At 43.2% G+C, this 16,369-nt stretch overlaps 1 protein-coding gene across 8 annotated transcripts in view; it reads left to right on the plus strand.

Annotated features, from left to right (window-relative positions):
- Positions 1-486: 486 nt before the first annotated feature.
- actn2b (actinin, alpha 2b) overlaps positions 487-16,369 on the plus strand; it is a gene marked incomplete at its 5' end in the record, with an annotated part of 61,445 nt that continues 45,562 nt past the window's right edge. For 5 of the 8 annotated variants that reach the window (XM_084322257.1, XM_084322260.1, XM_084322261.1 and 2 more), the window contains 6 exons: positions 502-621; positions 5,423-5,537; positions 6,222-6,341; positions 6,526-6,612; positions 6,905-6,992; positions 10,051-10,129. In XM_084322257.1, the coding sequence (XP_084178383.1) occupies positions 553-621; positions 5,423-5,537; positions 6,222-6,341; positions 6,526-6,612; positions 6,905-6,992; positions 10,051-10,129 (558 nt within the window). Of the gene's footprint in view, positions 622-5,422; positions 5,538-6,221; positions 6,342-6,525; positions 6,613-6,904; positions 6,993-10,050; positions 10,130-10,830; positions 10,907-16,369 lie in introns of all 8 variants that reach the window. The other 3 variants (XM_084322258.1, XM_084322256.1, XM_084322259.1) reach the window with 2 other exon arrangements.

Genomic DNA, 16,369 nt, shown 5'->3' on the forward strand with positions numbered 1-16,369 from the left:
AATATATTAATTAATGACTGTATACGCAAAAGTAGCCTAGTTTTAAGTAATAATATTATAAATCTACATGCCTTGAGGATGACATTCTTTATTCTAAACTATGACCGGAATTAATCTCATTTGTCCGGTAGATTGAAATCTTGCAGGTCACGGAGACCGACAACAATTTTTTCTAACGGAAACCCTGGTGTGTGTGTGTGTGTGTGTGTGTGTGTGTGTGTGTGTGTGCGTGCGTGCGTGCGTGCGTCATGTGACCGGCCGGCACTAATTGATACCAGCGCAGCGCTTGTTCCACTGTGGCAACTGCGACCAGTCGTCTCTCAGGTCGGGAGGAGGATAAGCGTCAGTGAGAAGGAGAGGTCCAGTGAGAGGAGGCTGTCACATCCAGATAATAGCAATTAAGCCAACGGTCCGTCAAACGTAAAACGGATCTTTCAAAGGATAATATACGCATTTTAATTTTGGGGGAATAAACAGGACGGCAAAATGATGACACAGGTGGAGACAACGGTGTATTATGATAACGGCTACGACGACGAGGAACAACGGTACATGATGCAGGAGGACGAGTGGGACAGGGATATGTTGCTGGACCCCGCATGGGAGAAACAACAAAGAAAAGTAAGTCTAAGAGAAGAAGACATGCAAAACAAATTCCGAAAAGACCCGCAGAATTAACTTTACGCACGGTGTGAATTGACACAAATGACAGCTGTGTGTCTGTGTTGTTGAGTGCTTTTGTTTCTATGTTCCAAAATGCATTTAACTCCATTTGTAGTTGTTATCTGTTGAGCTTACACTTGTATGTACTGTAAACTATCATTATGCTTCTATATGCTTGTACAGTTGTACAGTGTCCCCCACCCACCCCTCCTACCCCCCCCCACCCAACCACCTCCAATGTACAGCCCCCCCCCCCACCTACCCAACCACCTCCAATGTACAGTCCCCCCCCCCACCTACCCAACCACCTCCAATGTACAGTCCCCCCCCCCCCCCCCCTACCCAACCTCCTCCAATGTACAGTCCCCCCCCCCACCTACCCAACCTCCTCCAATGTACAGTTTCTACGTCAAATGTATATACTCTCTTTTCTGGACTCAGTACTCACAAACAGCACTGTATTTGCAAATCTGGTATGTCAGTCATAAATGTATCTATATGTAGCAGTACTGTCTATCTGTATGTCGTGTGTGTCATATATGTTATGATGAATTGAAAATGGGGGACCCTGATGTAAACAAGACGAAAGTCTTTCTCTGGTCTGCATCCCCTTAACAATTGTATGTATTGAGCTGTACTCTACTGTACCCATTCTGCAATCTGTTAATAAAGTTTTCAATCAATCAATCAATAGTTCCTGGAATATGGCTCCAGCCAGAGCCCCGGGAGTCTGTCTTGGCTCCGGTTTGCGCGGAATATTGACGGACGGATGCGGTGGGTACCAGCTAACAATAGCACCATGAGCGGCTCGCTCTCGAGACTTTTGCCATTCCACTGATACGCATGGTATGCGATCTGTCAACAGATGCTTCACATGGTGACGTTCTTGGGATTAGAATGGATGCTATATCTAATTTTAACCTCGCGGACCAAAAGGCATTATATGGGGGTTAATCCAGCGTCCTTGGTGTGGAATTCTTTTGTTTATAGAAACCACACACAAATATTGTTACCAGCACCAGCAGTCGTCTGAATATAGTTCTGATGCTCCATCAGTTGGTTTTAGGGCCTACCTACAGTATGCTCTAGCAGTCTAGCTGGAGCCCGAGCTTCACTATGTGAAGGCCTTGTTACATTCCAGTACATAAACCCTCCAATGGCAAATTGACAGTTCAACTTCAACCTTTAGCATAACTATGTATTGTTGACAGAGTGAGTCATCAAATGACAAGTCATATTATTGGCAATGGAAATGAGCTTGGATCAGAATACATTTGACTCTTGATTCATATGTTGCAACTCGTACACCATATAGGCCAATATCCTCCTTGGCATACTGTGTTCTAGTTAGGTGGAGGGCAGTGGTGTTGCCACATGCCACACGGCACTTGTTGGCACTTGCCAGCAGAATGGAGACTCCCTTTGGGTGCAACTGCTGCTTCTTAAGATGAAAGGCCTATATTAGCGTTCTCTAATCATTTCCCTCGCATAGCCTTAATCCTCTTAATCACAGAGAGCCACAGAGCCGAGAGCATGAAGGAGCAGGCCGGGGCTTAGTCTGGTTGGCACCTGCTGGAGCTTTTCTTTAATGTAGCTCTTCACTTAACGAGTCAATACTAATGAAGGCCAGGTCAGGTGTAGTATTACCTGAATTACTTTAGACAGGTTTATCAAGGGTGTATGACCAGAGGTATCGCCTACTGTACTGTACTTAATGAAACAGTTGTAATGGAGTGAGCCAACAGCTTTTCAACAAAGGCATAGTATATCAAACGACTATGAAAAATGGCGACATGAATTGAAAGGATCAGATGCACTAGTGTAGCCGGTGTTTTTCCGATTCGACCCCTGTTAAGGGATCGCCCTGAGTGGGAGTTGAACCCCGGTCTCCCGCGTCGCGGGCGGCATCACAGACCACTATACCAAGAGGTTAATTCACTTCTTGCTACTGGGTCTGGATGCCTCTGGGGAGTGAGTTTACTTGCAGTACCGCTTAACGTCCACAGCCACTTCACTTACTGTCCCTCGTGACTGTGGATAGACTGCAGTACCTCCGTTACACTAGTACACACATGATGCAGAATAATTATTACATGAAAGGAGTTGAAAAATAAGGGCATATGTTTAGTTGGGCCTCAGATAACAGGAGACTCCTTTCATTTGATTCCCTTAACCCACACATACGACAACATCTGAATATCAACTCAGTGTTGATTTATTTCCCACCTCTGAGACACATTGTACAACCAAGCACTGGCCGGCCACGGTCTCAAAGACACCCCAGCCACTTCAGTGACAGCCAGGCAGGGCGCACCTCACTGGATGTGATTGATGAATATATTTAGCGCTAATCGTCAGCAGTGTTGTTGTGTGTGACTGTGTGGGCGATGGAACAGTGGCGGTCGGTGGGGCTCTGTGACCCTGGCAGAGTCACGTCTGAAGGGCCAGCCAGCCAGCCAGCAGTTCAATCTCTCATATAGGCCCGGGGGTCTTTTTTGCCATGTGGAATGTGGTGGCCTTTGTTCCAAAGCCCCCTAACATTCCCTTTTTAGACAGGCCCCTCACGGGGCAGCTTGTACAGGCTGCAGGGGCACAGCACACAGCCCTGCGGGGAGCAAGGCTCTAAGAACTTCAGGTTCTTACGGACCCCAGGGTCACTCTCAGACAGACCCATCTGTTTGGGTCAACCTGGGTGGTAGAAGAGCAAAAATGTACTGTATACACTACAGTATTAATTATTTTATTATTTTATTATTTTATTTTATTATTTTATTAATAAAAAATTAATTATTATGAATGCAATTTGCATTTCCATATATATATATATATATATATATATATACAGTATATACTGTATATATGTATATTAATGCAATTTGCAGTTTAATGTACAGTGTAGGTTAGTCCAATAATGTAGGCAGTTAAAAAACACTAGGATCCCTTTTGTAGTTCAGACAATTCTCACTAATACAATATGGAGGTTTCCAGCAACATTCAGGATCCATTTATCTACACTTATGTGACACGTTCTAGAAAAATCCAGAAATAGCTTGTCTATGGTTTATATACTTCTGTCTTTCATCCTTAACTCCTTCGTCCATGCAGCACAGCTCCAGCCTCCACCTATCACGACCTACTGTAAGCTCCAAACTTAGTGACCGAGTGGATGACGAGAGGGGGAGCACGCTCTCTCTAATGTCCATGTGACATTTTGGCTCATCTTGATACAGAGTTTAGGCCGTTTTCTTTCCCTCGCTCTTATCGTGAGGTCGACCAGAGCGGTCTAAATTTAAGCTTTATATCGGTTGGAATGTGGTCTGGGGCCTGCTCCCGGCTTTCATCTGTACGGTGCTGATCGGCCTGTGGGCTCTGCTGCTGCGCTGGCCATTGAAAGACGCGTGTAAAAACACTGGAGGAGAAAGAGAAGGATCCTGTCTAAGTTCAGGACGAGGCAGGGTTAGTTATTGGAAACATGACATATGAGTTGACTGTAAAAGCTTTGAGTTCAGCTCATGCGTGTTTGTCTTCCGCTAACAGAAAGAAAAGGGATCTCGTTGTCATTATGGGGAAAGGTCAAAATTGGACACCACCAGGGGGGGGGGGGGGGGGGGGTCCACTGACCCTCAGCAAAATAGGTTAATTTCCAAATGTGACACTTGTGGATGTGTCAAAGAATCCTTATGGTATACTCTGTCTTATAGCAAAGACCCGATAAGCTGCCAGACGCATTAGTTCATCCTTTACACATTGGATATCCATTACGGAAAGAAAAACCTGCCGACCCGTAGTTTAGTCGATACATTCTAAAGGAAATTGTCAGCTGTAACGGAAGACAAGATATATTTATTTACTGCTTGCTTTTGGGAATTTGCATTGTGTGTGTGTGTGTGTGTGTGTGTGTGTGTGTGTGTGTGTGTGTGTGTGTGTGTGTGTGTGTGTGTGTGTGTGTGTGTGTGTGTGTGTGTGTGTGTGTGTGTGTGATGATATTTGATATGTGGGTAGATTATACATTACGTGGTCAGAGAAAGTGTTGTGTATCCAGTAGGCTACTCTATGCCTACATATATATTATATACCCTACACTACTTGTTATTATGAATGTTATTATCACACTATTACTTTACAACCACAATGCATTAGATATGAGTAATTCATGTGCATCCAATTAACAAAATCACTTTCTGAATTTGTTAGGGGGTGTAACAATCTCAATACTGAATAAAAAATTCAAATAAATCTACCTTCAGTGTAATGTATTGTAGATTAAAAAATGTATCAAGGATTCTCCTTCTCTCTTTCTCTTCCCATGATCTTTCTCTCTCTCTCAGTTTAACTGCTGGTATAGTATGGCTACTCTATTAGCATAATGTTTGAACGTTGAAATACAATTTGTATTATTATATTATTATTATTATTATTATTATATATTTCTACACAGCCAAACCAAGCTGTGTAGTATATATAATTTATAATTAGAGCTCTGTAGTATGAACACATGTTAACGGCATAAAGAATCGAAAATCAAATCGAATTGTGACCTCAAAATCCGTATTGAATCTGAAAATGTGTAACACCCCTAGGATGCAGCCACGTTTGTATTGTTCCCGTCTTGGTTCCAGAGTCGACTGAAGGACAGACCTTTTTGCAGCAGTAACACAACGAGAATATTATCGAGGACTGAAAATTGCACTCTCACATGGTGACACTTGAAGCTGTCTTGATTCCTGTTTGATTCACCTGAGTCTCTGTTTCCTGACAGACATTCACTGCTTGGTGTAACTCCCACCTGAGGAAAGCGGGGACACAGATTGAGAATATTGAGGAGGACTTCCGGAATGGACTCAAACTCATGCTGCTCCTGGAGGTCATCTCAGGTCAGATGACCTTAATGTGGCCCTCCTGAGAGATTGCTGTCCTAATGTGATTGTCCTTACTTGCTATCTGTATGTTACATTGTGGTTTCTCGTATCGAGACTGGCTCTCCACTATATAGGGGTGGGAATCACCAGAGGCCCCCATGATACGATATTATCACTATACGACAATATGGTGATATTGCGATATATTGCAATATTTTACGATTTATTACCTTTTTTCAACAGAAGATTATGTCCTCAATGGAAAACGTTATGCAATAAACATTTTAGATAATGTTTTCAGTCTGTTTAAGTAAATGGGATTGTCAAGCAAAAAAAAAGAAATCTATACTTGGCATCAGTATATTGGCACTAAAAATATTGCGATACTATGCCGTATCGATTCCCTCCCTCACCCCTACTACATATTCAATATGTATGGGGAATGACCCCTCTGGGTCAGGTGACGTCATGGATACTTCTTTAAGACACGTGTGTTACAGAAGCTGACAAGATATCTCTGGTTTATTATACATATTGTTTATTCGCTGGTGTTACCCTTGTTATTGTCGTCGTGTATTTGTTTATTCTAAATATAAAGTAAAACATAATTGTTGAATATTCTACGGTATATTTAGCTCATTAATAAGCAGAGATTAAATGCTACACATTTGAGATGATCTAACTATCATCTGTCTACAGGGGAGAGGCTACCTAAGCCAGACAGAGGGAAGATGCGTTTTCACAAGATAGCCAACGTCAACAAAGCACTGGACTTCATCACCAGCAAGGGAGTCAAGCTGGTCTCCATTGGAGCTGAAGGTTAACACACTGTTTCTGGCACAGAAAAGAAAGAAACTACAGAAAATGTCATGTCCAACATTCGCTCCACATTTTTTGAGTCACGTCTATGAATGAACACTGATTGAAAACGATGTCAACGTAGCAAACATACAGACCACCTCAATTGTCGATCTGATGGTGACGAAGGACGTCTCTTTTTCAGAGATCGTTGACGGGAACATAAAGATGACTCTAGGAATGATCTGGACCATCATCCTCCGCTTCGCCATCCAGGACATCAACGTGGAAGGTGAGATCTGTCAAAGGAAGGTCATAAAAACCTGAAGCAGTGAGGCTGGTGTCACCAGCTGGTTTTCTATGGATAATGTGGCCCATTGCAGACATGTGTGCCCTTGTAGTATGGCAACAGGTGACGGCTGGTTTTATGTCCCATAATGTTGTGTTACTTTACCATGAACATGTTAAAGCTTTGCTGCTTGTATTACACAAGTACACAGGTGTATAAGGTGCTCTATAGGATCATGTGCTAGATCTCATTTTAGACACGTCTCTGTATTCCTGACTCTTCAATCATGCTTCAGAAACATCTGCCAAGGAAGGTCTACTCCTGTGGTGCCAGAGAAAGACTGCCCCCTACAGGAACGTTAATGTCCAGAATTTCCACATCAGGTGAGTTTAAATGTAAACTGTCCGTGAAAATATGATTTATTGGATTGATTGATTGATTGATTGATTGATAGATAGATGTTGAGGCATATCCTTGTTACATGAATGAAAAAGTTGCCAAATGTGTAGAGTAAATGTGTGCTCTGTAAGACTATTTTCATACTGCGATCTAAAGGATAACTACCGGTCCATCTACCATGTACCTGACACATTGAGACCATCATTTCACTGATCTGTCCAGTATGGAGTTAGCTACAATTTCCCTGCCGGCTGTGTATTCTTACTGGTCTCAGTTTTCTCTCCCGTGAAATGTATCACAATCCAAGCATTTGTACTTGCTTTATGGCCCGCCCCACTCTACAACTAGCTAGAATGTGGAAGTTTACTGTGTGAAGTGCGGTCGGCAAATAGTTCTGTTTTAAATGGAACTGTTGTTTCAATGTTCTAATTGCGCTACATTTCACAGGAGACCATACTGAGACCGGCAAGAATACACTCTGAGCTTCCTGTTTCAAAGGATTTACAATTAATAATAATAATAATAATACATTTGATTTATAAAGCGCTTTTCAAGAACCCAAAGACGCTGACAATGAGCAAAACAAATGAACAGAGAAACAAAGAACCACAGGGAATAAGCAACAGTATGAAATACGCAGGACATACAACCACGGGTAACAAGTAACAGATACAGAGTCCAGTAGGGGAACAGTCAGGGAAGTAGGGAAACCGAGGGGGGGGGGGGGGGAGAAAGTAGGGAAGGGAAAAGGGAGGTGGTACTGTAGGTTGGAGGAGGGTGGTTATGGGTAAGGAAGGTTGAATGCTAGGGAGAACAGGTAGGTTTTGAGTCGGGATTTAAAGGTGGAGAGTGAGGGAGAGTCTCGGACAGTCTGAGGGAGGGTGTTCCAAAGTCTGGGTGCAGCTCGTGAAAAAAGCCCGGTTACCAAAACGTTTAAGTTTGGATGACGGGATAGTGAGGGAAGCAGTGGAAGAGGACCGGAGGGAACGGTTGGGGCGGTAAGGGAGCAGGAGGTCAGTCAGGTAGGGGGGGGGGCAGGCTATGGAGGGCTTTGAAGGTGAGGAGTAGTGTTTTGAAGTTGATGCGTTCCTTGATCGGGAGCCAGTGGAGGGAGTGGAGGACAGGAGTGATGTGTTCACAGGACCGGGTGTTAGTGAGGAGGCGGGCGGCTGAGTTCTGGACCATCTGCAGTTTATGGAGGGAGCTGGAGGTGATGCCAGTGAGAAGGGAGTTGCAATAGTCAAGGCGGGAGGAGATGAAGGCGTGTATGATTTTGGCAATGTTGCAGAGGTGAAAGTGTTTCATGTTTTTACAATGGAGCGGACAAATGAGGGGTGGGGATCGAGGATGACACCGAGGTTGTGGACTAGGGGGGAACGGGTAATGGTGGAGTCATTGATGGTAAGTGTGATGGGTCTGGATCTGGTGAGGGTGGTTTTTGGTGCTGATGATGAAAAGTTCCGTCTTGTCACTGTTTAATTTGAGGAGGTTATGGGTCATCCAGGTTTGGAGTTCGGTTATGCAGGATTCAATGTGACTGAGGGGAGGGCTGTGGGGGGATTGTGTATGTAAATTTGGGTGTCATCAGCGTAACAGTGGAAGTTGAGGTGGTATTTACGAATGATGTTACAGAGGGGGAGAATGTAGCAGATGAAGAGCAGGGGGCCGAGGACTGAGCCTTGGGGGACCCCCTGTGTGACTGGGGAGGGGGAAGAGGTGTGGCCGGAGAGGGAGATGAATTGATGTCTGTCAGTGAGATAGGAGGAAAACCAGTCAAGTGCTGTGCCCTCAACACCCAGTTTGACCCAATTGCCCATTGTCTGCTATTGTAGCCCAGTGAGAGCCTGCAGGGAAATCGTAGCTTACTCAATCAGTGAAATGATGGTCTCTATGTGTCAGGTACATGGTAGACAGACTGCAAATAGAGTCTAAAGTCCAAAATAGCGAAGTTATCCTTTAACTGAAAAAAAACAACAACTCAGGACTGAGATTCCCAAGATTACTTAAAATAAGTGGTCTACATGTTAAAATACTAGCTCTACATTCTGCCAGCCATCACTGATATAGAGTGTTTGGTCAGTAACATGGGTCTTCCAGTCCCTCCACTCTGCAGTAAACAGAACATAGATTTTCCACTTCCACCAATCAGGAGAGAGAACTCCACACTGCAAATATGTGCTTGAAACAAGTAAAATGATTAGCCAGTGCAGTAAGCAAATTTGGCTTGGTAAGTTTCTTGAAATACGTACAAATATCTAGGGTTCTCTTTCCTGATTGAATAAAGTGGGAAGGGATACCAGAACATTTATTTTCTGTTTACTGCAGAGTGGAGGACTGCAAGACCCATGTTACTGACCAAACACTCTATATCAGCGATGGCTGTCAGAATGTGCTGGGAAACTGGGCCCAGAGCTTTAGGTCAACACCAGGGTCAGGAGTAGGTCAGTTTCCACTTGATTATGGTCAGTTTTGTCCATTTCACAGGGCCTTGGAAACTAGGATCCAACTTGTCAATAATTCAAAACCCAGAAACATGGCTTTAGCCCATGACTGCTTAACGCAACACACCAACATTATGTTAAATACGCTTACCGTCTTCTCCAGAGTCAGACAAGAAGATAGATCCACTCCCATTAATTTGTGCTAAGCTAGGCTAGCTTGCAGTTGGATAGCTTTCTACTGAACGCACAGAGAGGAAATTGGTATCCATCTTCCTGTCTGACTCTGGAGAAGACGATAAGCACATTTCCCATAATTTTGGCGTGTTCCTTTAACAAGTGCATTTGATTGTTTTCCTCGACATTCTACCAAAATGTAAAACCTCGGTTACTGAAGTTTTCTCCCAACTTTCTGGCATCGTTTATTCATTTACTCATCCATCCGATAAAACCAGACACCACATGAACGATACTAACGATTGACGTTGAGATGAAAGGGATGATGAACCGCTGTCAGCACGCAGTGGCGACTCTAAGACCGTCTTACCTGTTTGAACTCTGACCTCTGACCTGCTGGTTCTCTCTGCCCCATGGTGTGGTGAAGCTGGAAGGATGGCCTGGCCTTCTGTGCACTGATCCACAGACACCGACCCGACCTCATCGACTACTCTAAGCTCAATAAGGTCTCCGGTGTGGTCCCACTCGTAACCTGTGTGTCGACCCTAAACACTAACATATGATTTTTCCACAATATTAATTCATGAATTAATATTCCTTTCAGTAGAGTGGTAAAGTCTGATGCAGATCTGTAGGCTGTGACGTTGGCATTCCCGCCATTTTAGATGTAGTCGTAAATCCCTATGGAAGCAACAGTTGTGATGGGAGGATCAAGAGAAGAGGGCAGGGTTTGATATACAGTAGGTCAATTGGATTCATGGAATATATAAGGTCTGTACTGAACAGAGGATCAATACTAAATGAAAATGGACGAATTAATATCAGCTATTGTATTTGTGAAATTCGAGTACTTAGAGTACTTTTAAAAATCAATACTGAACGAAGGGTTCAGTTGTCAAATATTTGATATTGGCTGATTTTACGTAACTAACTCCTAGGAGAAAAAAAACACAGTGTCAGGCTTGATCCTCTGCTCAGCATAGATCTAATACCGGTATAACGTACATTTCTTAAATCCTAGTCATATTTTCCACAGGGATTTAGGACTACATGCCACAATGCCGACCACATAACTGACCACTCTGCTACATGCCAACTTTGCGTTTTTTTGTCTTTGACTCGCCTCCTCTGTCCCTGGTTGATGTGTGACACACCTCACTTGGCATGCTCACCTGGTGACCTGGCTCGATTGGGTCATTGGGTGAAGTTGGAAGGATGGGCTGGCCTTCTGTGCTCTGATCCACAGACACAGACCGGATCTCATCAAGTACCACTGTCTGAAGGTATTACAGGAACAGTAGACGACAGACAGTAGGCCTAGATCAAGGACAAGTAGTATAGTAGTTATTTGGGTAGTTTTAATTACCCCACGGTACATTCTAGGACAATTAGCAGGACGTGTCGTGTGTCCAGTGTATTTGCCTTTGTGTTAGGTAGTGGCTGTGGGCTCCAGTAGGCCATTTTAGATTGAGTGTGTGGTTGAATAATGTAGATATTACATAGATAATGTGTAATTTAGGTATAGATGGCTTCAACTTGACAACAACAATAAATAAACAAAACATTGTAGGACAGACTACATTTGATTTCCTGTCAGCAAATTAACAAACACTGCAACAGGAAATAAACTTGGATCCAATGCAGTTTCCGTTGAAACCATCTACGCCGGCTACTGTGTTAATTGACCCTCTCTGCCTTTCGTCGTCGAAGTTACCATGACAGCTGTAACAAGGTCTCTGCATCACGTTCATTAGGATGTTCTTTACCCCAGCTTTGTGCTTCAGTTTAGTCTCCTGTCGTGGTTATTATCCTCTAATCTAGCGGTGTATATGTTGAACTTTGTGGAAGCACAGTTTCTCTCGGCTAAATGTAAATGCGTTAAATGAGCCTTGTACAGCTTGTGATGAGGAGTGATCTCTTTGAGTGTAATAAATTAGCAGTGTACTCATATCAGCATAATGTACACAGGTACAGTAGCGCCATAGCCTATAGCCTGTAACAAGGAGTGACATTTTCATGTGTATTAAAAAACAGCATAGTGTGTTGTAAATACAGTAGCGGTATGAGCACTGTGTACAGTAGCACTTTAGCACCGCTTCACTGTCGCCCCCGAGTCTGTCCTGACTTGGTACTGACCCTGAATAGACAGAGAAACATGAGAGCCTTGGCTTAGCCTTATCTTTGCTAGCCTAGGGCCTTGACTGGCACTTATCCCTAGCATGGGACCTAATGTTTATTATATTAATATGCTTTGGAATTGGTGTGGGGGAGGGGGGGGTGCAGTCAGTGTGGATACAGTATTATTTATCAGTCACAGTGTGGCCAGTGGGGAGATTATTTTGTAAGGTTTACAATTTACTACATAATAAAGACAACTAGACAATTCCGCGCGTGGGAAATTGTGAAAGTGTGGGTGACGCCTGTGCACCGCCGGCCAACGGGAGAGGGTCTCTCGCCAGTCTCTATGACAAACGGTTCAAAATATACAAAGAGGGGGCGCGGCCTAAGGATCGGGGGAGTGGTCAACATAGACCAATGAAAGAGGATATCCCTACTGAGTGCAATGACACAACCCGCAAGTTGCATAGCACACTATTACACTATTACACTATTACACTATTACACACTATTACACACTATTACACACTATTACACTATTACACACTATTACACTATTACACTATTACACACTATTACACTATTACACTATTACACACTATTACACTATTACACACTATTACACTATTACACACTATTACACACTATTACACTATTACACTATTACACTATTACACTATTACACACTATTATACTATTACACACTATTACACTATTACACTATTACACTATTACACTATTACACACTATTACACTATTACACACTATTACACACTATTACACTATTATACTATTACACACTATTACACTATTACACTATTACACTATTACACACTATTACACTATTACACTATTACACACTATTACACACTATTACACTATTACACACTATTACACACTATTACACTATTACACACTATTACACTATTACACACTATTACACTATTACACTAGTACAATATTACACACTATTACACTATTACACACTTACACTATTACACACTATTACACTATTACACTATTACACACTATTACACTATTACACACTATTACACTATTACACACTATTACACTATTACACACTATTACACTATTACACTATTACACACTATTACACTATTACACTAGCACACTATTACACACTATTACACTAGCACACTATTACACACACTATTGTACTGAGTACAATGGCACAACCCGCAAGTCTCTACGACAAACGGTTCAAGAGATACACGAAGGGGGTGTGGCCTAAGGGGGCGTGGTCTAAGGATCGGGGGAGTGGTCAACATCGACCAATGAAAGAGGATATCCCTACCGAGTACCATGGCACAACCCGCAAGTCTCTACGACAAACGGTTCAAGAGATACACAAAGGGGGTGTGGCCTAATGGGGCGTGGTCTAAGGATCGGGGGAGTGGTCAACATCGACCAATGAAAGAGGATATCCCTACCGAGTACAATGGCACAACCCGCAAGTCTCTACGACAAACAGTTCAAGAGATACACTAAGGGGGTGTGGCCTAAGGGGGCGTGGTCTAAGGATCGGGGGAGTGGTCAACATCGACCAATGAAAGAGGATATCCCTACCGAGTACAATGACACAACCCGCAAGTCTCTACGACAAACGGTTCAAGAGATACACTAAGGGGGTGTGGCCTAAGGGGGCGTGTTCTAAGGATCGGGGGAGTGATCAACATCGACCAATGAAAGAGGATATCCCTACCGAGTACAATGACACAACCCGCAAGTCTCTACGACAAACGGTTCAAGAGATACACTAAGGGGGTGTGGCCTAAGGGGGCGTGTTCTAAGGATCGGGGGAGTGGTCAACATCGACCAATGAAAGAGGATATCCCTACTGAGTACAATGGGTCAACATAGTCATAGACCAATGAAAGAGGACATCCCTACCTGGTTGGCTTTTCCGATCATGTACTAAATTGGCTCATAACATACATTAAGGGAAGAAGGTTCTATGTTAAGCTTGGAGACAATGTATCCGAGGAACATAACAGCAATTTTGGAGTCGCACAAGGAAGCTGCCTTGGTCCATTACTCTTCTCACTATATATGCTGCCCCTCGGGGACATCATTCGAGACCACAATGTATGCTTCCATAGTTATGCTGATGATACACAACTATATATCTCCGCAGAACCAAATAACACTACAGCCATACAGTCCATTACAAATTGTCTGTTAGCAATAAACAAGTGGATGAACAATAACTTCCTAAAATTAAACGAAAGCAAGACCGAAATCCTATTGATCGGCCCAAAAGCGAAAAGGGAAGTGCTTTGTAAAAACCTGGGGAGTCTGTCATCCTATGTAAAGACTGAGGTTACAAGCCTAGGTGTCATCTTGGACTCAGACCTGACCTTTAAGTCTCATATAAATAAGGCCATGAAAACGTCATTCTTCCACCTAAGAAACATAGCGAAAGTAAGACCTTTCGTAAATAAAAAGGATGCAGAGAAACTTATTCATGCTTTTGTATCAAGTCGGCTTGACTATTGTAATGCACTGTTCACTGGTCTTCCCAAAGCAACCATTGGGAAGCTTCAGCTTATCCAAAACTCTGCAGCTCGATTACTAACTCATACAAGGAGAAGAGAACATATCACTCCAGTCCTGGCCACTCTGCACTGGCTTCCAATAACTCATAGAATTGATTTTAAGGTCCTTTTCCTAACATATAAAGCTCTTAATGAGCAAGGCCCAAAATACATAGCAAATTCCCTAGTTAGTTATCTGCCCTCAAGAACGCTACGGTCATCCACTACAGGTTTACTAGACACGCCCAGAAACCAAAAAAGGATAGGAAGTATGGCATTTGCCAACTATGCCCCAAAACTATGGAACACACTACCAACACACATCAGAAACGCCAGCTCTATACACATTTTTAAAGGAAAATTAAAAACGTACCTATACAGTCTAGCTTACAAATAGTTATGGCTTGGAAAAACCTGATGGATCCATGAAGCTAGGATAAGCCTTGTGGACCCAACTTTTTAGATGAAGGAACGGGTACATAGGAGACACGCCTCCAGTTTTTCAAAAGTTTTTGACACGCCTCAGCTTCTGAGCTGAAGGAGTGTTTTTGCGGACCTCCCAAACTTTCAAACTTTTTAGATGAAGGAATGGGTACAATAGGAGACACGCCTCCAGTTTTTCAAACGTTTTTGACACACCTCAGCTTCTGAGCTGAAGGCGTGTTTTTGCGGACCTCCCAAACTTTCAAACTTTTTAGATGAAGGAATGGGTACAATAGGAGACACACCTCCAGTTTTTCAAAAGTTTTTGACACGCCTCAGCTTCTGAGCTGAAGGCGTGTTTCTGCGGACCTCCCAAACTTTCAAACTTCTTAGATGAAGGATGGGTACAATAGGAGACACGCCTCCAGTTTTTCAAAAGTTTTTGACACACCTCAGCTTCTGAGCTGAAGGCGTGTCTTTGCGGACCTCCCAAACTTTCAAACTTTAGACTGTTTTCTTTATGCATTTTTCTTTTTCTTTCTTTCTACCACAAGACGCGGCCACTGATGGGTCCATGGGACTTGGATAAGTCCTGTGGACCCAACTCTGGCCACTGACCACATGAGCGAACGGGTACATACGCACACAATACACGGCCACTGATGGATCCGTGGGACTTGGTAAAGCACTATGGACCCAACTATGACCACTGATAAAAACGTAACTACACTAGCATTATAAGACCTAAACATTGCTACCTACCATACAAGTGCATTGGTTTAGTGCATTTCCGGTTGCCACTGAGCGGAAATGTTTGTGCGGACCTGTTCTCCCAAACTGGTAAGCAAATGACTGTTTTTACGTTATTTTCATTTTTACGTTACTATTATTATTATTATTATTATTATTATTTTTTTTTTTTTTTTTTTTTTTTTTTTTTTTTTTAACATTGATCTTAACTGATCACTATGACTTTATTGCTTTTATCGTTATATATGCCTATAATTGTGTACAGCACTTTGAGCTACATGACATGTATGAAAGGTGCTTTATAAATACTTACTTACTTACTTACTTACTTACTTACCCGCAAGACAGAGGGCGCTGTCAATCAATCCAGTACTGCTACACAGAGGGGCGATGAAGGGTTAACTCCATGAGAGGTCATTGCCAGGTCAGCTGTACTGAGTTGATTGACAGCTTCCTTTGAGCCATGAGCCACACACCTGTTACCACTAATTAGGCTGATGCAATCACGAATGACTTGCACTTTCGACCCAATGTATTTCAATGAGGGCAGACGCATGACTTCATTCTCACGATGATTAAAAGAAAACGATAAGAGGGCGGTCAGGTGGCGTAGCGGAGATTGCGTTCGTCACCAACCCTGGAGACGCTGGATTCGCCTGTTCGAATCCAGCTCACAGCTCCGGGGTTGTCACCAGCTTGGCTGGCCGTTCACACTAATACAATTGGCAGTATTAGAGAGTGGGAGAAGCTGGTGGGGTGGGTCCGGGTCGTTGTAAACAGCGACTCCTACAGTTCGGTCGGGGCGCCTGCTAAGCGCGGATAGGATCTAAGGGTGGTAGTGTGATCCTTCCACACGTTACACGCTCTCAGTGAGAGTCCGCGCTGCCAGGTGAAAAGAAG

The sequence above is a fragment of the Notolepis coatsorum genome (assembly GCF_963971535.1).
Source record: "Notolepis coatsorum genome assembly, chromosome: 9".
NCBI classification, from domain to species: domain Eukaryota; kingdom Metazoa; phylum Chordata; class Actinopteri; order Aulopiformes; family Paralepididae; genus Notolepis; species Notolepis coatsorum.